The sequence below is a fragment of the Saccopteryx leptura genome, chromosome 2, assembly GCF_036850995.1.
Source record: "Saccopteryx leptura isolate mSacLep1 chromosome 2, mSacLep1_pri_phased_curated, whole genome shotgun sequence".
In the NCBI taxonomy this organism is placed as follows: domain Eukaryota; kingdom Metazoa; phylum Chordata; class Mammalia; order Chiroptera; family Emballonuridae; genus Saccopteryx; species Saccopteryx leptura.
Window position 1 is genome coordinate 328,625,187 of NC_089504.1, and position 24,676 is coordinate 328,649,862.

The window sequence follows — 24,676 nt, forward strand, 5'->3', positions numbered from 1 at the left end:
GGAACAGGAGCAGGCGGCGGGGGCGGGGCCGCAGGAGCTGGTGCGGGGACCGTCGGGGGAGGCAGGTGAGTGTGAGGAGCTGGGTGGGACCGGCCCCGCAGCCGCCAGCCGAGAGTGGCGGTACTGGCGGTTTTGGCAGTTGTGGTGGTTGTGGCGGTTTTGGTGGTTTTCGCTGGCTCGGGCTCTGAAGAAGGGTCGTCTGGGCACGTAGGCCGGAGGGGACGGACGCAGCCTGGGACCCTGACTCCTGTCCTCCAGGCTCAGGGCTCTGTCTGCTGGGACCGGGCGGGGAGCGAGCGCGAGCCCCATTGCGGGGAGGAGAGGCGAGGAGAGGGTGGGGAGAGAGGAGGATGAGGGTCCGCTCGCTGGGGGTGGCACCGGCCTGCATCGAGAAAAGGGGGGACCCCAACGTCACGCCCCTTGCCTTGGCTGGCTCGGAAGTAACCCCACTTCCCTTCCCCGGGCTTGACCCTGGGTGCTGTCAAAAAGGTCTGAAGAGGAAGAGGAGGTGGAGGAGGAGGCGGCTCGGTGAGAACGAGCTGCGAGCTAGAGCGCGGAGCGTGAGTGAAGGAGCCCAGCCGCCCGCCCTCCGCCTCCTCTCCATAAGCAGGAGCCCGGGCCGGGCCCAGCACGCCGCCGCCGCTCCAGCCCCAGCACGCCGCCGCCCCAGCCCCAGCACGCCGCCGCTCCAGCCCTAGCACGCCGCCGCTCCAGCCCCAGCACGCCGCCGCTCCAGCCCCAGCCCTAGCACGCCGCCGCCCCAGCCCCAGCCCCAGCCCTAGCACGCCGCCGCCCCAGCCCCAGCCCCAGCACGCCGCCCCAGCCCCAGCACGCCGCCGCTCCAGCCCCAGCCCCAGCCCCAGCACGCCGCCCCAGCCGCTCCAGCCCCAGCACGCCGCCCCAGCCCCAGCACGCCGCCGCTCCAGCCCCAGCCCCAGTACGCCGCTCCAGCCCCAGCCCCAGCACGCCGCCCCAGCCCCAGCACGCCGCCGCTCCAGCCCCAGCCCCAGCACGCCGCCCCAGCCCCAGCCCCAGCCCCAGCACGCCGCCCCAGCCCCAGCACGCCGCCCCAGCCCCAGCCCCAGCCCCAGCACGCCGCCGCTCCAGCCCCAGCACCAGCACGCCCCGCCCCAGTCCCAGCACGCCCCGCCGCTCCAGCCCCAGCACCAGCACGCCGCCCCAGCCCCAGCACGCCGCCGCTCCAGCCCCAGCCCCAGCACGCCGCCCCAGCCCCAGCACGCCGCCGCTCCAGCCCCAGCCCCAGCACGCCGCCCCAGCCCCAGCACGCCGCCGCTCCAGCCCCAGCCCCAGCACGCCGCCCCAGCCCCAGCACGCCGCCGCTCCAGCCCCAGCCCCAGCACGCCGCCCCAGCCCCAGCACGCCGCCCCAGCCCCAGCCCCAGCCCCAGCACGCCGCCCCAGCCCCAGCACGCCGCTCCAGCCCCAGCCCCAGCCCCAGCCCCAGCACACCGCCCCAGCCCCAGCACGCCGCCCCAACTTTTTTCCTCCTTTCTCTGTATATTGGGCTCAGAGATTAGTGTCTCTATGTGAATATGGACAGTTAGCATTTACCAACATGTATCTACTTTCTCTTGTTTAAAAAAAGGAAAAAAACTAAAAAAATGGGGGGGTTATAGAAGGTCATCAAAGGATGGGTTTGAGATGTTTGGGTGGGTTAAGTGGGCATTTTGACAACATAGCTTCTCCTTTGGCATGTTTAATTGTGATGTTTAACGGACATCCTTGCAGTTTAAGATGACACTTTTAAAATAAAATTCTCTCCTAATGATGACTTGAGCCCTGCCACTCGATGGGAGAATCAGCAGAACCTGTAGGATCTTATTCAGAATTGACATTGCTTTATTGTAATTTTGTTCCTGTTTATTTTTAAATTTTCTTTTTGTTTCACTGGAAAGGAAAAATGTTCAGTTTTAAACGTTCAAAGTGTACAAGTTGCTTTGTTACAATAAAACTAAATGTGTACACAAAGGGTTTGATGCTTTTCTCTCAGTACAGATTTCAAGTTTGACTTGTGTAACATATTGTCAAACTTGGTTGCCTAACTCCATATTTTTTGATACGCACTTTGCAGGATGACCTCAGGGCTATGTAGACTGAGTAAAGGGATTTCAATCAATGTATTAATGTCTCCATAGCTGGGAAACATCATGAGTACAATTTACTATCAATTTTAAATCATTTGGGATACCAGATTGCTCCAAAACTCAGTTCTGAGTAAGTTGTACCCTTTATTTTGTATTTGAAATTGGCATTTAAAAAAAATGGGTCTGTATTTACCTGGATAGAATAGTGCCTGCCACCACCATCAGACAGACCTGGTGCTCTACTGCCGAGTTACACAATGGGGCTATTGCTGGCGAGTCTCTATTGGCGCTATAAAATGGCCGAGAAGACAGACTCAAAGTAAGAAGCTCCTATTGGTGGTTAAGAAACTCAGGAGTACTTTTGTTTCTAAGTACCAGCTATTTAGTGTATTGTTCTCAAATAAGACCCTTCTGTGCGATTCTGGGCGAGATGCGGGATGGTGCTCCATCTGCTCAATGCCACTATGTAGGGAACAACATTTTGAGAAGCTACCTAATGCCTAAGCTTTTTAATGCTGTAAAATATAGTAGCTGAAATTAAATGCCACTTAACTTTCTCAGAGATGGATTAATGGACAGCCTGGTCAGATTCAAAGCTCTTTGATGTATAAAACTTTATAAATGGAACTATCCCATCAATAGGCAAAGTGTAATGGAAACCTATCTAGATGGATAGTATGTAATTTCTGCACAGGTCTCTGTTTAGTAAATACATCACTGTATACTGGTCAGGAATCTTGCTCCAATAAAGGAACATAAAGATTTTTTAAAAAAGGTCTGAAGAATCTGGTCCGAAAGCCAAACAGTTGTTTCCGAGATGTGTGCATGGTACGGTTCTTTTCCCTTTTAGGTTAGCCTGTCCTTTCTGTTTTCTTAACACACGAGAAACCACAGGAAGACCTGAAGACCTTTCAGTGAATAAATAGAGCTCTTGTAGATGTAACTCTTAAGACGTGCCTGTTTACTAAAAAGCAATTGACTGTTAAAGAGCCCTTTGCAGTTATTAAAACAAAGCTAGACTTTTCACTTAGCCCTTAAATAAATCTGCCCTCTGTCATATTTCAGCTGATAATTGCTTGTGGTTCTCATACCCAGATCTATTAAAGAAAATAAACATTTGCAACTTGATACTTTTATCAGTTTTATAAATAAGCAAAAGTTTATTTAGAAAACCACAGAGGCAGAAGTGAGCCATAGAAGAAATGGGTTCAGGAAACACGTTACAGAAGCAAAAGAAGGAGCTTAAGAGAAAGGGGTAAAGGTAACAAGCCTGGGAGGAAGGGAAGGGGACGGGAGCATGTTTCTGAGACGGAGAGCCCAACAAGTTCATCATTTAGGGAAAAATTTTACTCCAGAAAGTTTTACCCTACTTCTGTAAAGACATAGTCTGATTCTGATTCAATAGCAAACGCACACTGCATATGCATTTGGAGATAAGATTAGCTTTTTATCGAAAGCATTCTAAATTATCTTTGAAAACAAAACTTTTGATATGCAATGTTTTAATTTTGGAGGCATGAACACTAAAAAGTGTACAGTCTTTAAAGTGATCACCTCCTGCAGGTGCTTAATATATATGCTAGAAAAAAAGAGCAGCCGCTGTTCAAGAAACTGCCTGTGTGCAGCCCTATTTTTCATTTGCTCTATGCATCCTTCATTAGATTTAAATTTTTCCTTTCTCTTGTTTTCTGATTTTCACAGTTTCACTACAGCTAGCTGTTCATGAATACTTGATATAAGTCAGTTTCTGCCTGGAGAAGTCAAATATATAAGAATCTATTTCTCTTGTATATGTATGACACTTTGTAACATGTTCTTGAGTGGCATTAATTTGATAAAGTATGTAATTAATCATGACTTCAAGTTCTGGGAAAATATGAACTTAAAATAATTTGGTATTCCAAGCCCAGTTGTTTTGTTTTATTTTACTTTATTAATTTTTCCTTTTTTTACTTTTTTTAGAGTGAGAAGGATCTTACATAGAGAAAGCTGAGTGGATCTTCACTTGAGTTAACAGTATTTTAATATCATTGGTCCATGAACACAAATTGGTAAAACTTAATATGGCCCAAATTGTGGTAGATGTTAGAATGACTGATTTTAAAATTACTTTCGTCTGTAAAATTTTGTTGTAGTAACATCTGCATTTTAAAACTCCACAGCTTACCAGAAAGAGGAAGTTGTTCAAATGATTGTTACCTTTAATAATATGTGGGAAATGTTAAACACATTAGAAATTTTGTGAGCCTGAGAAGCTGTATGTTCAATGAACGAAGAATATTATAGTCTTTGGGGAGTAGTGAGGGCTGAAGTTATTTTATGAGGAAGCTAACATTATGGTACCCTAATGATAGTTTAGGGAAAAAGAAAAACCAGCTTTTAACAGGGAAAAATCATGGACTATAATTTACCATAGGCCTGGACTCCTATGAGGCTTCCTAATGGTTCTCCCCACCTCCAGTAAGTAGCTCATATAGCACAGGTGAGGTGCATCTTCCTAAAGGACCATTTGGCAACTATCCTAACGTTAAAGCTATGCAATGATTCCCCTTTACATTAAATTTCCTTAGGCAGGTCCTGGCTGGTTGGCTCAGTGGTAGAGCGTTGGCCTGGCGTGCAGGAGTCCCAGGTTCGATTCCCGGCCAGGGCACACAGGAGAAGCGCCCATCTGCTTCTCCACCCCTCCCCCTCTCCTTCCTCTCTGTCTCTCTCTTCCCCTCCCGCAGCCAAGGCTCCACTGGAGCAAAGTTTGCCCGGGTGCTGAGGATGGCTCTGTGGCCTCTGCCTCAGGCGCTAGAATGGCTCTGATTGTGGCAGAGTGATGCCCCAAGATGGGCAGAGCATCGCTCCCTGGTGGGCATGCCGGGTGGATCCCGGTCAGGTGCATGCGGGAGTCTGTCTGACTGCCTCCCCGTTTCCAACTTCGGAAAAATACAAAAAAATACAAAAAAAATTTACCAATGACATACTTCAAAGATATAAATCACATATTCCAAAAATTTATATGGAACCAAAAAAGAACACGAATAGCCTCAGCAATCTTAAAAAAGAATAATAAAGTGGGAGGTATCACACTTCCTGATATCAAGCTATACTACAAGACCATTGTACTCAAAACAGCCTGGTACTGGCATAAGAACAGGCATACAGATCAATGGAACAGAACAGAGAATCCAGAAATAAACCCACAGCTCTATGGACAACTGATATTTGACAAAGGAGGTAAGGAAATACAATGGAGTAAAGACAGCCTCTTTAACAAATGGTGTTGGGAAAATTGGACAGCTACATGCAAAAAACTGAACTAGACCACCAGCTTACACCATTTACAAAAATAAACTCAAAGTGGATAAAAGTCTTAAATGTAAGCCGTGAAACCATAAGCATCTTAGAAGAAAACATAGGCAGTAAGCTCTCTGACATCTCTTGGAACAATATATTTGCTGATTTATCTCCATGGGCAAGTGAAATAAAAGACAGGATAAACAAATGGGACTATATCAAACTAAAAAGTTTTTGCACACCTAAAGACAATAAGAACAGAATAAAAAGACAAACTACACAATGGGAGAACATATTTTACAATACATTTGATAAGGGGTTAGTAACAAAAATTTATAAAGAACTTGTAAATCTCAACAGCAGGAAGACAAACAATCCAAACAAAAAATGGGAAAAAGAAATGAATAGACACTTCTCCAAAGAGGACATACAGATGGCCAATAGGCATATGAAAAAATGCTCAACATCACTAATCATTAGAGAAATGCAAATTAAAACCACAATGAGATATCACCTCACACCAGTCAGAATGGTCCTCATCAACAAAACAACACAGAATAAGTGCTGGCCAGGATGTGGAGAAAAGGGAACCCTCCTGCACTGCTGGTAGGAATGCAGACTGGTGCAGCCACTGTTGAAAACAGTATGGAGATTCCTCAAAAAATTGAAAATAAACTGCCTTTTGACCCAGCTATCCCACTTTTAGGAATATACCCCAAGAACACCATAGAACTGCTCCAAAAGGAGAAATGCACCCTCATGTTTGTGGCAGCATTGTTCACAATAGCGAAGATCTGGAAACAGCCCAAGTGTCAGTCAGTGGACGAGTGGATTAAAAACCTTTGGTACAGACCCTGGCCGGTTGGCTCAGTGGTAGAGCGCCGGCCTGGCGTGCAGGAGTCCCGGGTTCGATTCCCGGCCAGGGAACACAGGAGAAGCGCCCATCTGCTTCTCCACCCTCCCCCTCTCCTTCTTCTGTCTCTTTCTTCCCCTCCGGCAGCCAAGGCTCCATTGGAGCAAAGTTGGCCTGGGCACTGAGGATGGCTCCATGGCCTCTGCCTCAGGCGCTAGAATGGCTCTGGTTGCAACAGAGCAACGCCCCAGATGGGCAGAGCATCGCCCCCTGGTGGGCATGCCAGGTGGATCAGGTACATGCGGCAGTCTGACTGCCTCCCCTTTTCCAACTTCAGGAAAATACAAAAAAAAAAAAAGCTTTGGTATATATATACTATGGAATACTACTCAGCCATAAGAAATGATGACATCTGATCATTTACAATAACATGGATGGACCTTGGTAACATTATACAGAGTGAAATAAGTAAATCAGAAAAAACTAAGAAGTGTATGAATCCATACATAGATGGGACATAAAAATGAGACTCAGAGACATGGACAAGAATGTAATGGTAATGGGGGTGGGGGTGGGGGGTGAGGAGGGATGGGGCAAGGAAGGAGAGAGGGAGTGGGGGAGGAGAGGGGCACAAAGAAAACCAGATAGAAGGTGACGGAAGACTATTTGACTTTGGGTGAAGGGTATACAGCATAATCAAATGTCAAAATAATCTGGAGATGTTTTCTGTCAGCATATGTACCCTGATTTATCAATGTCACTGCATTAAATTTAATAAAAATAAAAACAAAAAAACCATGGAGAAGTAAATAATGTAATATAAAAATATTTTTCTTTTCTAAAATGAATAAAAAAATTTTTTTCTATGAAAATTGAAATTTAGCAGTCTTTTTATTTCAAGTAAAATTTGTGATCTGAAATTTTTACTTATGGTAGATCTTCTAGCTCAATGGGACTTAACCCACATGCCATGGGCAGAGTGATCCTAGTACCCTGTGACCCACACTTGACAATTAGACCAAGGAGTGCCATATATTACCCCCAAAGAACCAACCATAATCTGGCCAAAATATGGTCATCTTTTTTCTAGAATATGACGAAGAAATGCAGTGCCTGGGCCCTGGCCAGGAAGCTCAGAGAATGGAGCAAATGGAGAGAGAGAAACAATGATGGAAAAACTCTCTCTCTCTCTCTCTCTCTCTCTCTCTGTGTGTGCACACATGTGGAGGGGAGGGGAGATGGCTTTCTAGTTCCTGTGAAGCTTGGCTGTACTTCCTGTACTCCATTTTCTTGAGATTCTGTTCTATCTCTTCACTATTCTCTTTTACTTGACCTTGGTTGAGTGGCTTCTCTTCTCTGTAACCTGTAGAATCTGATCTGTCTGAATAAGTACATTTCCCAAGACCAGAAAGCTAAAATAATACTAATGCTGATATTAATATTGTCTTAGTTTGGGCTGCTATAATAAAAATACTATAGACTGGGAGGCTTAAACAACAAACAGTTCTCATAGTTCTGGAGGTAGGGAAGTCCAAGACCAAGGAGCTAGCAAACTGGGTGTCTGATGAGGACCTGTTACCTGTCTTATAGACAGCCATCTTCTCCTGGGGTCTCTTTTATAAGGTGATTAATCCCATTCATGAGGGCTCTATCCTCATGATCAATCACCTCCAAACACCCCACCTCTTATTACTATCAGACTGGAGTTAGGATTTCAACATTTGAATTTGGGAGATGTGGCACTGAACTTCAAGCCCGTAACAGATATTAATATTAGTTACTTACCAAGGAAGTACTTTTCCTATTCTTATTTCACTAATATAGATGACTAAGACGTAAGGTTTGGTAAGGTCCCCCGTCCTGTGCTGGCCAAGGGCACTTAGCTGAGGTGCCATTCCAGCCTGCATTCCTATGACACTGCACACACTAGGTTGGGAGCCCGAGGCTGTGGCTCTTCACTGATAACTCGTGATAGGGTGCTGAGGAGGTAGGGTGTCAAGGCTCCCCAAATTGTGCAGCTGTTTGGAGGCTGCCATAAGACACCAAAATATGCCTAGTGTGATGATGGGTAAATCACACAGCCTGAATCAGCATTTCACTCTCCCTCCCTGCACTTACACTTTCCAGCAATGCTTGTTCATTTTCTTCTCATGACTGTTTAGCAAACACAAGATCATTTAATAATATTGAGAATGAGAGGGAAGTGCACACTGTAAGATACTTGAGGCAGAGAGAAAGATGAGGAAAGCCAAGGTTGGGATGTGGAGCTTGTGGGAGCTGTGCAGTCACTAGCTGAAGCCTCAGGTGCGCTAAGGTGAGCTCACTGTTTAAGTGAGATAGGTGGGAGGCACCAGTACTTTCGTTAACATTCTCTCCTTTCGCCATTGCCACAACCCTGTGATGTGAATATCACTGAGCTTACTTTCCAGGTGGGGAAAATGAGGCATAGAAAGGGTGAGTGATCAGTCAAAGAACACAAGAAATGGCAGAGCTGAGAGTGTAAATCATGTGCAGCTTCTATTTTAAGATACTGTCAGTCTCTTCAGTTTGGTCCACCCTACATTTGATTTCACTCCTCTTTAACTCTCAGTTCACATGTGTGTGAGCTAGGGCAGTAAGTCTGATCTGACTGTTAAAACTTTGTTTTTATTATGAACCAAATTGTGCCAGATTGTGACCAGTTGTCTCACTCACTAACATATAAGGCCAGCATGGTCAGTTTCTTGCATGGGCACATATTTTCGGACTTAACTGCCACAAATTATTTTTTTAAGGCATTTTTAGTATATTGTTTATTAGCACTCAGATTCTACTCAGGGAAGCACCATATATCTCAAGCAAAATTCATACTAGTTTTTCAATAAGGAAAACCCAAAAACACATGACTCTGAGAACTCAACAACTAATGAAAACTTGTTTCTGTTGTTTCTTTTCTTAATGTAAATGTAGGGACGCAATATTAAGAATGCTTTTCTTTTTTTTTTTTTTTCTTTCATTTCTCTGAAGCTGGAAACAGGGAGAGACAGTCAGACAGACTCCCGCATGCGCCCAACCGGGATCCACCCGGCACGCCCACCAGGGGCGACGCTCTGCCCACCAGGGGGCGATGCTCTGCCCATCCTGGGTGTCGCCATGTTGCGACCAGAGCCACTCTAGCGCCTGAGGCAGAGGCCACAGAGCCATCCCCAGCGCCTGGGCCATCCTTGCTCCAATGGAGCCTTGGCTGCGGGAGGGGAAGAGAGAGAGAGAGAGGAAAGCACGGCGGAGGGGTGGAGAAGCAAATGGGCGCTTCTCCTGTGTGCCCTGGCCGGGAATCGAACCCGGGTCCTCTGCACGCTAGGCCGATGCTCTACCGCTGAGCCAACCGGCCAGGGCGCAAATCATTTTTTTATGAAACCTGTTACTTCATAACAAACAAACGAACCAAAAATAACAGAAGGGCTTAAAAAGTACAAAATTAACTCTGTGATTTACCTGTTAAAAATTATTCAAGTCTAAGTGTTCAGTTATTGGTTTAATCTTCATATAAAAGAGTAAAATTTTTGTTAATTTTATAATGAAATTTAGGTACCATGAAAACTATTACTCTTTTGATTAAAAAGAAGGCAACTGGAGAAATACCAATTCATAACACCTTATTTTAAGTAGAATTACCGATCATAAAATGTCTAGTAACCAGTAGAAGGCCCTATAAATGGTGTCAAATACTAATTAATCTCTACAGAGATAAAGGTTTATATTTTCTACATTAATGCAGTTCTAGAGGTACTAAACCATATTCTTAAATTTCTCAAATGCTCACCCTGTACCATTTCTGCACCACTGGTCCGACATCATATTTTGTTTCCAATATAGCAAATATAAACTCAGTCTAAATTATTCTTTCACAAGTGTTATTAGTCTACTTGATCAAACAAGATTACTGTATTTTTCGCTCCATAAGACTTAACTGACTATAAGACACACCTAGGGTTTTAAGGAGGAAAAGAAAAAAAATATTTTGAACCAAATGATGTGTTAAAATATTTAATAAAATACTATATTTTTTGCTCCTTAAGGCACACGGGCATTTTCCCTCCACTTTTGGGATGGGGGAGTGCGTCTTATGGAGCGAAAACTACGGCAAATGCCTAAGTAGGTTAACACTTTTTAGAAGAAAATTCATTATTACTTTTTTTACATTTCCCAGCACCCTGAATGAAGATGATAACTGGAAGGCTGTAGTACAAAGAATCATTTTAAACCAAGAGTTGCATCATTGTGAAAGATAGGCAAGTCTTGTACATAAGCATTAGTGTGAATTAAAAAAAAAACAACCTACCCATTAGTATTTTTACAGCCACCTATGCAGGGGAGGTAAAATGAAAGTCTGTTCATTACATCACAATACCCAAATGGCATTCAAGTATTTCTGAAAATAGTCAAGGGAGAAAAAAAAACTACTTACCTGATGGCAGAATTTGGTCTCGTTCTTTTATTGTAATCCATGGCCTCGGAGGAAGCTGCTGTAGATGAACTGCAGGATTTCAAGCATGAAGTTCAGTAGCTTTCAAATTCCATCTGGGTCCTGGTATAAACTCATAATATCGTGGGATAAAGGATTGCCCGAGATTTCTAATTCTGCCCAGTGAGATGTCTTCCCACTGGCTACCTCCTCTGCTGACATGATGGTATAAATTTTGCGAGAATCTGGAGGATATTTTTGCTTTGGCATCCCTATTAGTGTGCATTCAGCGCGCCGGGCTCGGGCAGCGGCGGAGCGGCTGGTACTGGTGCTGCTGCAGCGGTGCGTCGGAGCGGCTGGTGCTGCTGCGGCGGGTTCTGGTGCTGCGGCGGCGGCGGGGCGTCCGGTGCTGGTGCTGCTGCGGCGGCGGGCGACTGGTGCTCGTGCTACTGCGGCGTCGGCGGGGCGGCCGGTGCTGGTGCTGCTGCGGCGTCGGCGGAGCGGGCGGTGCTGGTGCTGCTGCTGCGGCGGCGGGGCGGCCGGTGCTGGTGCTGCTGCGGCGGCGGCGGGGCGGCCGGTGCTGGTGCTGCTGCGGCGGCGACGGGGCGGCCGGTGCTGGTGCTGCTGCTGCGGCGGCGGCGAGGCGGCTGGTTTTGGTGCGGCTGCGGCGGCGGCGGGGCGTCTGGTGCTGCTGCTGCGGCGGCCGCTGGTGCTCGTGCTGATGCTGCGGCGGCTGGGCGGTCGGTGCTGTTGCTGTTGAGGGGGCGGCGGGGCGGCTATTGCTGGTGCCGCTGCGGCTGCGGCGGCGACGGGGAGGCTGGTGTTCGTGCTGCTGCGCCGTCGGCGGGGCGGCCGGTGCTGGTGCTGCTGCGTCGGCGTCAGGGTGGCTGGTGCTGGTACTGCTGGGGCGGCGGCGGGGCGTCTGGTGCTCCGGCGGCTGGTGCTCGTGCTCCTGCAGCGGCAGCTGGGGGGCTGGTGCTGCTGCGTCGGCGGCGTCGGGGCGGCTGGTGCTGCTGCGGCAGCGGGGGTGGCGGCTGTGGCTGGTGCTGCGTCGGCGGCGGCGGTGCGGCTGGTGCTGGTGCTGCTGGGGCGGCGGCGGAGCGGCAGGTGCTGAGACGGCGGTGGCGAGGCGACAGGTGCTCGTGCTGCTGCTGCGTAGGTGGCAGGGCGGCTGGTGCTGTTGCGGCGGCGGCGGCGGCTGGACGGCTGGAGTTTGCGGGGCGGCTTGTGCTGTTGCGGTGTTGGCTGGGCGACCGGTGCTGGTGGGGAGGCGGCGGCGGAGGGGCGGCTGGTGCTGGCGGGGGGGCTGGTGCTGGTGGGGGGGCTGGTGCTGGCGGGGGGGCTGGTGCTGGCGGGGGGGCTGGTGCTGGCGGGGGGGGACGGCGGGGCGGATGGTGCTGTGGCGGCGGCGGCGGCGGCGGGGGGGGGGGCGGCGAAGGGGCGGCTTGTGTTGGCGGGGCGGCTGGTGCTGGTGGGGGGGGCGGCGGCGGGGGGGCTGGTGCTGGCGGGGGGGGCGGCGGGGCGGATGGTGCTGTGGCTGCGGCGGCGGCGGGGGGCGGTGGCTGGTTCTGGTGGGGTGGCTGCAGCGGAGGGGCGGCCGGTGCTGGTGGGGGGGGGGGGCGGGGGCGGCGGGGCGGCCGGTGCTGGTGGGGGGGGCGGCGGGGCGGATGGTGCTGTGGCAGCGGCGGCGGGGGGGGGGTGGCTGCAGCGGAGGGGCGGCCGGTGCTGGTGGGGGGGGCGGCGGCGGGGCGGCCGGTGCTGGTGGGGGGGCGACGGCGGAGGGGAGGCCGGTGCTGGTGGGGGGGCGGCGGCGGCGGGGAGGCCGGTGCTGGTGGGGGGGGGCGGCGGCGGCGGGGCGGCCGGTGCTGGGAGGGGCGGCGGCGCAGGGGCGGCCGGTGCTGGGGGGGGCGGCGGCGAGGGGAAGCGGCTGGTGCTGGTGGGGGGGGGGGCGGCGGGGCGGATGGTGCTGTGGCAGCGGCGGCGGCGGGGGGCGGTGGCTGGTTCTGGTGGGGTGGCTGCAGCGGCTGGGCGGCCGGTGCTGGTGGAGGGGGGCGGCGGCGGCGGCGTGGCGGCCGGTGCTGGTGGGGGGGGGGGGCGCCGGCGGCGTGGCGGCTGGTGCTGCAGCGGCACCAATATAGCAGGTATAAACAGTCTTATTCTTTCACAAGTGTTATTAGTCTACTTGCTCAAACAAGATTGTACTTTTTGCTCCATAAGACTTACCTGACTATAAGACACACCTAGGGTTTTAAGGAAAAAAATAAAAAAAATATTCTGAACCAAATGGTGTGTTAAAATATTTAATAAAATACCATATTTTTCGCTCCATAAGACACACGGGCATTTTCCCTCCACTTTTGGGATGGGGACAGTGCGTCTTATGGAGCGAAAAATATGGCAAATGCCTAAGTAGGTTAAAACTTTTCAGAAGAAAATTCATTATTACTTACTTTTCCCAATACCCTGTATGAAGATGATAACTGGAAGGCTGTAGTACAAAGAATCATTTTAAACCAAAAGTTGCATCATTGTGAAAGATGGGCAAGTCCTGTACATAAGCATTACTGTGGATTTTTAAAAAGCCTATCCGGGCCCTGGCCGGTTGGCTCAGCGGTAGAGCGTCGGCCTGGCGTGCGGGGGACCCAGGTTCGATTCCCGGCCAGGGCACATAGGAGAAGAGCCCATTTGCTTCTCCACCCCCACCCTCCTTCCTCTCTGTCTCTCTTCCCCTCCCGCTGCCAAGGCTCCATTGGAGCAAAGATGGCCCGGGCGCTGGGGATGGCTCTGTGGCCTCTGCCCCAGGCGCTAGAGTGGCTCTGGTCGCGGCAGAGCATCGCCCCCTGGTGGGCAGAGCGTCGCCCCTGGTGGGCGTGCCGGGTGGATCCCAGTCAGGCGCATGCGGGAGTCTGTCTGTCTCTCCCCGTTTCCAGCTTCAGGGAAAAAAAAAAAAAAAGTCTATCCGTTAGTATTTTTACAGCCACCTATCCAGGGGAGGTAAAATGAAAGACTGTTCATTACATCACAATACCCAAATGGCATTCAGGTATTTCTGAAAATAGTCAAGGAAGAATAAGAAACTACTTACCTGATGGCAGAATTTGGTCTCGTTCTTTTAATGTAATCCATGGCCTCGGAAGAAGCTGTTCTGGATGAACTGCAGAATTGTCAAGCATGAAGTTCAGTAGCTTTCCGGTTCCATCTGGGTCTGGTATAAACTCATATCCTGTGATAAAGGATTGCCCCAGATTTCTAATTCTGTCCAGTGAGATGTTTCCCCATTGGCTACCTCCTTTGCTGACATGATGGTATAAATTTTGCGAGAATCTGGATCATATTTTTCTTTTGGCATCCCTATTAGTCTGCTTTCAGCGCGCTGGGCTCCGGGCAACGGCGGAGCGGCTGGTGCTGGTGCTGCTGCGGCGTCCGCGGAGCGGCCGGTGCTGGTGCTGCTGCGGCGTCGGCGGGGCGTCCGGTGCTGGTGCTGCTGCGGCGGCGGGCGACTGGTGCTCGTGCTGCTGCGGCGTTGGCGGGGCGGCCGGTGCTGGTGCTGCTGCGGCGTCGGCGGGGCGGCCGGTGCTGGTGCTGCGGCGTCGGCGGGGCGGCCGGTGCTGGTGCTGCTGCGGCGTCGGCGGGGCGGCCGGTGCTGGTGCTGCTGCGGCGTCGGCGGGGCGGCCGGTGCTGGTGCTGCGGCGGCGGCGGGGCGGCCGGTGCTGGTGCTGCTGCTGCGGCGGCTGTTGGTGCTGCTGCGGCAGCGGGGGACGCGGCTGTTGCTGGGGCTGCGGCGGGGCGGCCGGAGCTGTTGCTGTTGGGGCGGCGGCGGGGCGTCTGGTGCTGCGGCTCCGGCAGCGGGGGAGGCGGCTGTTGTTGGTGCTGCGTCGGCAGCTGGTGCTGGTGCTGCTGCGGCGGTGGCGGCGAGGCGGCTGGTTTTGGTGCGGCTGCGGCGGCGGCGGGGCGTCTGGTGCTGCTGCTGCGGCGGCCGCTGGTGCTCGTGCTGATGCTGCGGCGGCTGGGCGGTCGGTGCTGTTGCTGTTGAGGCGGCGGCGGGGCGGCTGGTGCTTTGGGGGCGGCGGGGCGGCTATTGCTGGTGCCGCTGCGGCTGCGGCGGCGGCGGGGAGGCTGTTGCTGGTGCTGCTGCGGCGGCGGGGCAGCTGGTGTTCGTGCTGCTGCGTCGGCGTCGGGGTGGCTGGTGCTGGTGCTGCTGGGGCGGCGGCGGGGCGTCTGGTGCTCCGGCGGCTGGTGCTCGTGCTCCTGCAGCGGCAGCTGGGGGGCTGGTGCTGCTGCGTCGGCGGCGTCGGGGCGGCTGGTGTTGCTGCGGCAGCGGGGGTGGCGGCTGTGGCTGGTGCTGCGTCGGCGGCGGCGGTGCGGCTGGTGCTGGTGCTGCTGGGGCGGCGGCGGGGCGGCAGGTGCTGAGGCGGCGGTGGCGAGGCGACAGGTGCTCGTGCTGCTGCTGCGTAGGTGGCAGGGCGGCTGGTGCTGTTGCGGCGGCGGCGGCGGCTGGACGGCTGGAGTTGGCGGGGCGGCTTGTGCTGTTGCGGTGTTGGCGAGGCGGCTGGTGCTGGTGGGGGGGCTGCGGCGGGGCGGCTGGTGTTGGCGGGGAGGCTGGTGCTGGTGGGGGGGCGGCTGGTGATGTTGAGGCGGCGGGGCGGCCGGTGCTGGGGGAGGCGGCGGCGGATGGGTGGCTGGTGTTGGCGGGGCGGCCGGTGCTGGTGGGGGGGCGGCGGCGGGGCGGCTAGTGCTGGCGGGGGGGCTGGTGCTGGCGGGGGGGGCGGCGGGGCGGATGGTGCTGTGGCGGCGGCGGCGGGGGGGGTGGCTGGTTCTGGTGGGGTGGCTGCAGCGGAGGGGCGGACGGTGCAGGTGGAGGGGGCGGCGGCGGCGGGGCGGCCGGTGCTGGTGGGGGGGGGCGGCGGAGGGGCGGCCGGTGCTGGGCGGGGGCGGCGGCCGGTGCTGGTGGGGGGGGCGGCGGCGGAGGGGCGGCCGGTGCTGGGCGGGGGCGGCGGCCGGTGCTGGTGGGGGGGGGCGGCGGCGGCGGGGCGGCCGGTGCTGGTGGGGGGAGGCGGCGGCGACGGGGGGGCTGGTGCTGGGGGGGGGGGCGGCGGCGGAGGGGCGGCCGGTGCTGGGCGGGGGCGGCGGCCGGTGCTGGTGGGGGGGGGCGGCGGCGGAGGGGCGGCCGGTGCTGGGCGGGGGCGGCGGCCGGTGCTGGTGGGGGGGGGCGGCGGCGGCGCGGCCGGTGCTGGTGGGGGGGGCGGCGGCGGAGGGGCGGCCTTTGCTGGTGGGGGGGGCGGCGGCGGAGGGGCGGCTGGTGTTGGCGGGGCTGCTGGTGCTGGTGGGGGGGGCGGCGGCGGGGGGGCGGATGGTGCTGTGGCAGCGGCGGCGGCGGGGGCGGTGGCTGGTTCTGGTGGGGTGGCTGCAGCGGAGGGGCGGCCAGTGCTGGTGGGGGGGGGGCGGCGGCGGAGGGGCGGCTGGTGCTGGCGGGGCGGCCGGTGCTGGGGGGGGCGGCTGGTGCTGGTGGGGTGGCGGCGGCGGGGCGGCTGGTGCTGGCGGGGGGGCTGGTGCTGGCAGGGGGGGCGGCGGGGCGGATGGTGCTGTGACAGCGGCGGCGGCGGGGACGGGGGCGGTGGCTGGTTCTGGTGGGGTGGCTGCAGTGGAGGGGCGGCCGGTGCTGGTGGGAGGGCGACGGCGGAGGGGCGGCCGGTGCTGGTGGGGGGGCGGCGGCGGGGCGGCCGGTGCTGGTGGGGGGGGCGGCGGCGGGGCGGCCCGTGCTGTTGGGGGGGGGGCGGCGGCGGAGGGGCTGCTGGTGTTGGCGGGGCGGCTGGTGCTGATGAAAGGAGATGCTGGCAGTGCTGGCAGAGATGAGTGTGTATGTACTAATGAGTGTGGGAGTGAAATGGAAAATTGTGTGTGTGTGTGTGTTCAGGATTCAGCTTGACCAAGGGGCAGGGGAGGTCTCTGTGAGGTGACTGAGTCTAAGGGGAGAGAGTTTATAGTGGAACAAGGGTTTCTGAGGTGGAAGGGCAGAGAGATGTGGGAGATGAGAGGATGGGCTTGGAGGGCAGCCCTTGGGGAGTGGTCTGGGCTGGAATGCCCTGGACTTAAATATCCCAGTGGAATCGGGGTGGGGGGTCCAGTTTTGGACTTGTCTGAGGGGCCCAGGTATGGATTTTAAGAAGAACACAGGGCCTGTCCTCTAGGTCCCCCAGGTCTAAGATTGGGACTTTACACACAGATGATGTGAATAGTAGCAATGCCGTGTGCAGATGCGTTGCATACACCTGTGTAGGCATGTGTGCATATTTGCATGTGTAAATGTGGGTGCACTTGTGCAAATAAGTGTGTGTGCAGTGCTTAAATGCTGGGGTCACAGCCCATTGACTCCCCAATCCCTCCCCAAGTACTTCCCTCCACCCCTGGGCTGTACTTCCTCAGACTTCTGTTCCCCTGCTTCCCTTAGGTTGGCTGTCGCCAGTCCTCCTCCTGTCACCGCTTCTCTTGCAGGGACGCCTCCTTCCCAGCCCTGTGGGCAGCAGAGCCTCTGCTCCAGGTTCTGGCTCAGTCTTCTGGTCCTGGGCTTCAGCTTCCTGCTGCTGATGGCCATCTGTGTGATTGGGTCCCAAAGTGAGGGTCACAGGGGCCAGTGGAGATGAAGCCCTGATGGGGAGGCGGAGATATGGGCAGTGCTGAGCAAGTATCCGGGCAGGGAGGGGGTGGTGAGGAAGACAGTGCCATGACCGTGATGGGGCTGTCACATGGGCACAGACCCCTTCACTTCGTCCTGTGCGCTCTCCCTCCTGACAAGGAACACAGATGTAAGTGGAGTTTTGGACCCTAAAAGAAGCTTTCAACAACTTCTCCAGCACCCTGCCGGAGATCTGAGCTTGGACTGGTGCTCCAGGGGGTGACGATGGACGGTGTTAGGAGGCAGAATGGAAGGAAAATAGTTTAGCTTTTCTCTTTTTCAGGAGGCAGCATACGTGACAGCGTGACATCTCTGGAAGCCAGGCTGGAGAAACAGGAGGACCTGAAAGCAGGTCTGAGCCCCTCCCATGAGTGGACATGTGAGAGTGTATGTGCGTGAGAGTGGTATGTGTGAATGTATGTGTGGTGTGTGAATGTGTGTTGAATTTTCCCAAAGGCTGGAGTCCTGTGCGGGGTCTTAGTAGGTATGGTGCCCACACTGCCCACATCACTGTCTGTCACTCTGTCCCCTAGATCATGCCACCTTGCTCTTCCACCTGAAGCACTTCCCAGCTGATCTGCGCATCCTGGCTTGTCAGATGGCCTTCCTGTGAAGCAATGGTAGGGACAGTAGGGGTCTCCGTTCCCAGTGTGCCTGCCTCCCCAGCAGGATCTCATCTCCCCCTGCCCACTCCCCTCCCCACAGGCACAGAATGCTGCCCCGTTAACTGGCTGGAGCATGAAGGCAGCTGCTACTGGTTCTCTCGCTCTGGACTGACCTGGCCCGAGGCTGAGAAGTACTGCCAGCTGGAGAACGCGCATCTGGTCGTCATCAACTCCAGACAGGAGCAGGTGAGTCCACACTCTTCCTGAAGGTGGGAGGAAACCTCTGGAATGCAAACTCGGGGGGCTAGATCAGGCCCGCTTTATTTTTTTAACCTACGGGAGAGGCCGGAAGCAGATGTCTGGCAGAACTCCAGGGTTCATAGCGGAGCAGCCACTGATCCTAAGAAGTGGGAGATTACGGCCAGGACTCGGCAAAGGGACAGGAGCCAGGTGAGCAGGTGATGAGAAGCAGGTCAGAAGACAATGCAAGACAGGATGAATTTGAAAAGACAGGACCTGGATGTAGAACATAGTAGAGGCACTGAGAGCTCCTGCTTGTTGTGTACTAGCCACAGGAGTGGCAGTCAGTTGGGAGGAAGGAACAGAGGGGGCAGGAGCCCCGGTGACCCACCAGCTATGGGTACTGGGTTCCTCAAAGCCCCTCCAGGTCTCACCTGCCCACTGCTGCCTGACCAGCACAACCCCAAACACTGAAGTTCAAGGGGAATAATCAACCTGTTAGAATAGGTGGGGTATTTTTGTTTTGTTTTTTTGAAACAGAAGAGATCAATGGTAACTGTTGGAGACTTCAAGCTGACAGGGTCCTTGCAGTTTAGATTTTTGGGGGATAGCGGTGTGGGGACTGGCAGCAAGCTGACAGTCTGCCCAACCCCCCACCTCACTTGCTAGCTTAAGTTGCTAAAGGTTTAATTTTTCCCCACACCTCCCTGTTAGCTGTGATACTGGAGTGTTTCTGCTGGTCCCATCCCTACTTGTTTAAGTTGCTAGAGGCAATTTACATGCCCTTCCTCTCACCCTTTGTTTGGTTTGATGTTGGTTGATTTCAGTTATGCAGGGTAGAGGGTTTTCTGCACTTGGGAGAATTCTTGGGTTACCTTGGAAATGTGACTGTTTCAGAGATATCTTGGATTTGCTAATGATTTTACTCTGCCCAATAAATAGAGCAGTTTGGGGTGGAGACTCGCTCTTGAAAGCTACCTGCATTCCAAAGAGTCCTCTGGATCCCATCCTTTTACTCTGAGTTTGTTTCTTCATTCCAAACTGTTTTCACTCAGAGCCTGGACAGTGACTAGTCGTAGTGGTCCGTGGCAGGTAATTTTTACCGAGTCCTTACTATGTATTAGGCAAATTAGTTGTAATATCTGTATTTTCTGTTTTTTTCTCATTCTTATTGTTAAAGATGGCCATTGCTCAAGTGATGATGCTCTCAGGTGATACAGCTAATTGCCTTTCATGCTTGGGAAGGGGCTTGGTTATACTAATGTGTACTGGAGGAGGGGGTTGTCCTGCGAAAATGTTTTAAAAGGAGCTAGGAGGCCATTTTGGGGAGAGGAAATACCCCATTTTTGTGGAGAGGAGCCCATGTTGTATGAGGGCAGGGAGGCCACATGGAAGAGTCAGCCAAAATGGAGGCATGCATCAGGGACTGAGTGAAGCCTTTGATTCTAGCAAAAACTGGAGAAAGTCATTGGCTTTGGGAGCCCTTAATGGAAAGGAAAGTGTTTTCCCGCTGTGCGTATTTTCTCACTGCCGGGTTGCGAGCAGGAATAAGGGAAAATGGACCACCAGTTCTTGGCTCTGTTGTTTCTCTACAATCGACTGGAATTGAATGCAAACCTAAACCTGCACGGGCCAGGCGGCTCTGATGGTGGCCACGGCTACTGCCTTTTCCATCTTCTTCAACTTGATCACCTTCCTCCTTGCTGCTCCCATCAGCAGTGTTCCCGCCTTCTCCCTCAGTTTCTGATGAGCTCTGTTGCTGAATTGCCTGGTGTCCAGTGAACTTTACTCCTGGGTTATTTTCTATTTCCCACAATCCTTCATTAAATCCTTTTCGTTTGTTTGACTTTCCAAACTTGTCTTTGTATTCCTTATATGGAGAAAGGTCTTTAGGACCTAGAAATGCAGTTTCCTGGGTGCCAAAAAAGAAGATGGGGTATTTGTTTGCTGGAGGCTTCACTGCTCCCTCCAGGAGTTCATCAATCCAGGCCAGCCAGTGCGGGTAGCCCTTCATCTTGGCGAACACCAGGTCGCCCGCCTTGTATTCGCGGGGCTGGGGACGTGCCATCCCGGCCGCTCCCCTTCCAGGTCATGCTTGCTAGCCCGAAGACGCCAGCAGGCCGCACCCTCGCGGGCCAACGGACTGCGCCGCACTCTCCGCAGCCTCCAGCGGGCGGGCGGGCCGCTGCTCCTACTAGGGCAAGCGAAGGCGGCGGGGACGGCAAGGGCGGCAGGTGGGCGGGGGCGCAGCGGGCCGCAAATCAGGGCCTGGCGGCGAGGAGGGGCGCCCGGCCTCAGCTCGGCCGCTGCGCGCTCACCGACGCCAGGCCGCCTGCCTCATGCTGCCGCCGGCCTCCCTCCCGGTTCCGGGCGCAGCAGGCTGGGCCTTGCGCCTCCTCTGAGCCCCTCTAGATCCTATATTATGTGTTTTTACCACAATAGAGAAAAAATGTGGGTAAGAATAGTAGTTGTGTGATCCGGTTTTTCTGAGAATGAAATGAGTTAAAACATGTAAAGTGCTGTTTAGGCAAGCTTGTAGGTAAAAGGTCTGCACAACATGGAATAATAAGTACTAGGTTTGCTCTCCTCCCAGACACAACCAAAACAAAAAACAGATACCTATAAGAAACAAACATCTTCAAGACACGAGTTCAGGAAACAGGACAATTGATCCCTGAGAGACAGGACACTAACAAGATGAGCCCTATGATTGTCCCAGCCCAGTGCTGGGAGAAAGCGTTCAGGCCACGGGGCAGGGAGGGGCGATCTAAGCAGAGCCCAGCACATGCTCCCAGTTGAGGAGATGGAGCCAAGAGTCTAAGGCAGGGGTCCCCAAACTATGGCCCACGGGCCACATGCGGCCCCCTGAGGCTATTTATCTGGCCCTCACCGCACTTCTGGAAGGGGCACCTCTTTCATAGGTGGTCAGTGGAGGAGCATAGTTCCCATTGAAATACTGGTCAGTTTGTTGATTTAAATTTGTTATTTTAAATATTGTATTTCTTCCCGTTTTGTTTTTTTACTTTAAAATACGATATGTGCAGTGTGCATAGGGATTTGTTCATAGTATTTTTTGTAGTCCGGCCCTCCAACTGTCTGAGGGACGGTGAAATGGCCCCCTGTGTAAAAAGTTTGGGGACCCCTGGTCTAAGGAGACCAAGGTCACTGGACCTCAAAGGATAAAGTATCAGAGGAGAGCTGCACAGAGAAACCCAGCAATTTGTCGAGGGTTCCCTTCAAGCACTCAGCACTGAGCAGTGTGTGCAGGTTAAGAAAATGACAGACACCCAGAAAAACAATCTGAAAGGATTAGGACATGTTTGACACTCATCCAGGGCCAGAAATAGTGCCTATTCCTACCAACACAACCCACCAAGCATGGGTGTGGGGACCAAAAGCCCTTGCCACAGTAGCGCTTCAGACCTGCCTAACAGGTTATAAAAACAACACCAAAAAGGACCAAAGTGACTCCAAGTAACTTAACTACATACCAGAAGAAAGTTCAAGAGTTTTTAGGGGAATACAAATACACCCAGCACACAAGGTAAAATTCACAATGCCTGGCATCCAACAACATTGACCAGATGTACAAAGAAGCAAGAAAACACATTGTATAACAAGGAGGTTAATAAATCTATCAAAACTGATCCAGAAGTGATACAGACCTTAGAATTAGCAGATAAGACAGTAAAACAGCCATTATAACTATTCCATATGCTCAAAAAGTTAAGTAGAATCTCAAGGAGGATATTTCAAAGTCCCAAATTGAACTTCTAGACATGAAAACTACAATGTCTGAAATAAAAAATATACTGGGTACAATGAATGGAAGATTAGATATACATAAGGAAAGGTTATAAACTTAAAGACATAGCAATAGTAACTATATAAAAAAGAAAAACCAAGAGAAAAAAATGTTTCTAATGGAAATAGTGGCCCTGGTCTGGCGGCTCAGAGGATAAAACATCCTACTGGCACACTGAGGTCGTGGGTTCGGTCCTCCGGTCAAGGCACGTAGGAGAAGTAATCAACGGTGATGCACAACTAAATGGAACAATAAGTTGATGCTACTTTCTCTCTGTTCCTCTCTTTCTCTCCCTTCCTCTCTCTCTCAAATCAATGTAAAATTAAAAAAATAATGGAAATAGCATCAGTGAACTGTAGGACAACTAATAGATGCAGAATTGGAGTCCTTGAAGGAAAAAGGAGAAGGGCAAGGCAGATAATGAGCAAAATGTTTCAAATTTACTGAAAACCATGGGCATATAAGGGGCATGGATGAGTGGAAGATGGTTGCGGGTGGGCAGGTGGTAGATGTCGGCTCACCTGAAGGCCACAGAGAGGCTGCTGGAGAGAATGCGCTGACGGTGGTAGCACCTCAGAGGTGCCCTGTGGCGTCATCCATCAGGCCTTTGGGGTAAGCTTCTCCTCCCACGAAACCCAAAACCTCTGGATTCTCGCCAAGCCTCCTGCTTCAACTCTGAACTGTCTCACCCTCAGAAGATCCAACATCATCCAAAAGCATTTCTGAGTGTTCACTACATGCCAGACATCACGTATATCTCACCAGGGGAGTGAGACAGATGTGGCCCCTGCCCTGGGCAGCCTACTACCCGGAAGGAAGTCCTGCCAGCCCATCACCCCAAGGAAAGGAGAAGCCTTCTTGAGAACGCCTGTCCCCCCTGCAGCTCCTGCCCTGCCAGACCCCACCCTCACCCACAATAGCACCAGCCTCTGCAGTCTGCCAGCCTCAGAAAGGGGGCTTTCTCTGCCCAGCCCAGGCTAGCCAATTCCTCTCGCCGAGCTCTGAGCAGCAGCCTGTGCTGTCTCCACAGAGCCCCACTCCATCACCAGCGCCCACATCTCACACACCCTACAGCCCTCCCCTCTCCTGGCTCCTGCCCTTCAGCTAGGATGGTTCAGGCCTCTCTTGCCTCAAAACCTTTTCTCAGACATGGGGCCTTCCATCAGGATCTGCTAGAGAAAGACCCAGGTGGGGGCTTGGGGAGAGAGGGACTTTTCCACAGTATCTCTGTATCTCTGTGTCCATTGTCCCACCCATCCCCACACCCTCCCACATACAAATCCACTCTCCTGGCTAAATGTGCTGTCCTTGCCCACACAAAATGTGCACAGACAGGCCCGGCCCATGTCACACACACAGCACATGTCAGAAGGAAGGGTGGAAGGAAGAGGGGAGGAAGTCACCTCTAGCTTCCACTTACTTCCTTCCCGCTGAGCACATACCCTTTCCTGGGTCCTAAGCACGGAGAGGAAGCTGAGGTCAGGGGGCAAGCAGAGCTGTTGGTTGGCACCACACACCTAAACACCTATGGGGTGCCCAGACCCTGCTCATGGAGTGACTGTGACAGCGGCCTCAGAGAGAGCAATCCGGAGCAAGACCGAGGTGAAGTGAAGCCCCCAACACTGGACACCTGCCTTTCCAAAATGCGTCTTCTCTCCTGGGATTGTACCCACGGGCTCCTGGCCCCTCACCCCTACTGAGCGGGTGGTCATTTTCCTCCGAGTCTAGATGCTGGATATCTTGAAAGTCCTTGCCCATTCTGGGTCCAGTGCAGCAGCTGGACCTGGGTGGAGCCTAAGCTGTAATCAGGGCTGGGGCCGAGTGCAGGGCTGATGCTGTGCTGAGATGCTAGTTCAGATGGAGGCTGGCACTGGGATGGGGGTAGGGTCAGGGTAGGTCAAGGCGGCAGCCTGGGTTGGGTCTGAGGTTGGAGGTGAGTTTGGGGAGGTGAAATACAGCCTGGTCCTCTCCCGTCTCAGGTGTTGGCTTAGGCTGTGCCATGGCCAAGGAGGAACATCCCTCCACATGCTCATCTTCCCATCCAGCCCCCACTGTTCCTGAACTATGGTCCCCTTAATCCCAAACATCCCCAGGCCTGCCAACCTCCCCATCCTCCCCACCCTCGGTTACCTGTTAACAACATGGAGGGCTTACTCTGGAGCTCCTCAGGCTCCCCAGCCCCAAGGCTAAGGAGGAGCTGGAGCCAGGGGAAGTGGGGCATGTGGCGCTAGACAGGAGGGAAGAGGAGGGGAGGGGCCTGGTCCCGGTGAAGGCCCTGAGCCCCTGTGTCTGAATGTCCAAGTGGTTCTAACCTGGCATCTGCTCACCTCAGGACTTTGGACAGTAAACAGGAGAAATGGAGTTGGAATTCAGGCAAAACATAGTGGGGGCTGGGGAAAGGACTGACTGTTTTTCCTAGAGAAAGGGTCTTCTGTTCTGTCCCCTTCACCCCTATAACATGGTCACCCTCACTCTTCACTGCTGTTTAAAGGAAAGGCCAGACCAGGGGCATGTGGGTACAGTTCAGGGTTTCCTCTCATTCTCCCCTCTTTCACTTCCTGCCTCTGAATTTCCCAGAATTGCTAGTGTCACTAAATACCTCTGACCAGGATCAGAGGGGCCGGCTCTCTGTCTTGCTCAATCTGGCATCTGAGCCTAGGCCCCCGCTTC

The 24,676-nt window shown here is 53.5% G+C and overlaps 1 protein-coding gene and 1 long non-coding RNA gene across 3 annotated transcripts in view; both read right to left on the reverse strand.

Moving 5' to 3' along the window:
- Positions 1-24,467, reverse strand: part of LOC136391628 (uncharacterized) — a 63,370-nt gene extending 38,903 nt beyond the window's left edge. The window contains exons 1-2 of one of the 2 annotated variants that reach the window (XR_010748875.1): positions 24,137-24,467; positions 23,641-23,789 (exon numbers count right to left, since the gene is read on the reverse strand). This is a non-coding gene — a long non-coding RNA (uncharacterized lncRNA). Of the gene's footprint in view, positions 1-23,640; positions 23,877-24,136 lie in introns of both variants that reach the window. The other variant, XR_010748874.1, reaches the window with a different exon arrangement.
- On the reverse strand, positions 17,288-20,276 carry LOC136391624 (hepatoma-derived growth factor-related protein 3-like). The gene is made up of 3 exons (XM_066363381.1): positions 19,819-20,276; positions 18,135-18,224; positions 17,288-17,328 (listed from the first exon to the last, which is right to left on the reverse strand). Exons 1-3 carry the CDS (start codon positions 20,267-20,269, stop codon positions 17,303-17,305), a joined length of 567 nt encoding a protein of 188 aa, XP_066219478.1. The 5' UTR covers positions 20,270-20,276; the 3' UTR covers positions 17,288-17,302.
- Positions 24,468-24,676: the final 209 nt, after the last annotated feature.

Excerpts from the sequence above, each read along its gene's own strand:
- LOC136391624 (XM_066363381.1), bottom strand. The coding sequence starts at position 20,269 with ATGGCACGTCCCCAGCCCCGCGAATACAAGGCGGGCGACCTGGTGTTC. Across the intron at positions 18,225-19,818 it reads CCTGGCCCGTGCAGGTTTAG|GAAGAGTGTGGACTCACCTG; the intron begins GTTTGCATTCAA and ends TCCCACCTTCAG. Across the intron at positions 17,329-18,134 it reads ACTTCTCAGCCTCGGGCCAG|GGCTTCATCTCCACTGGCCC; the intron begins GTCAGTCCAGAG and ends CCTCCCCATCAG.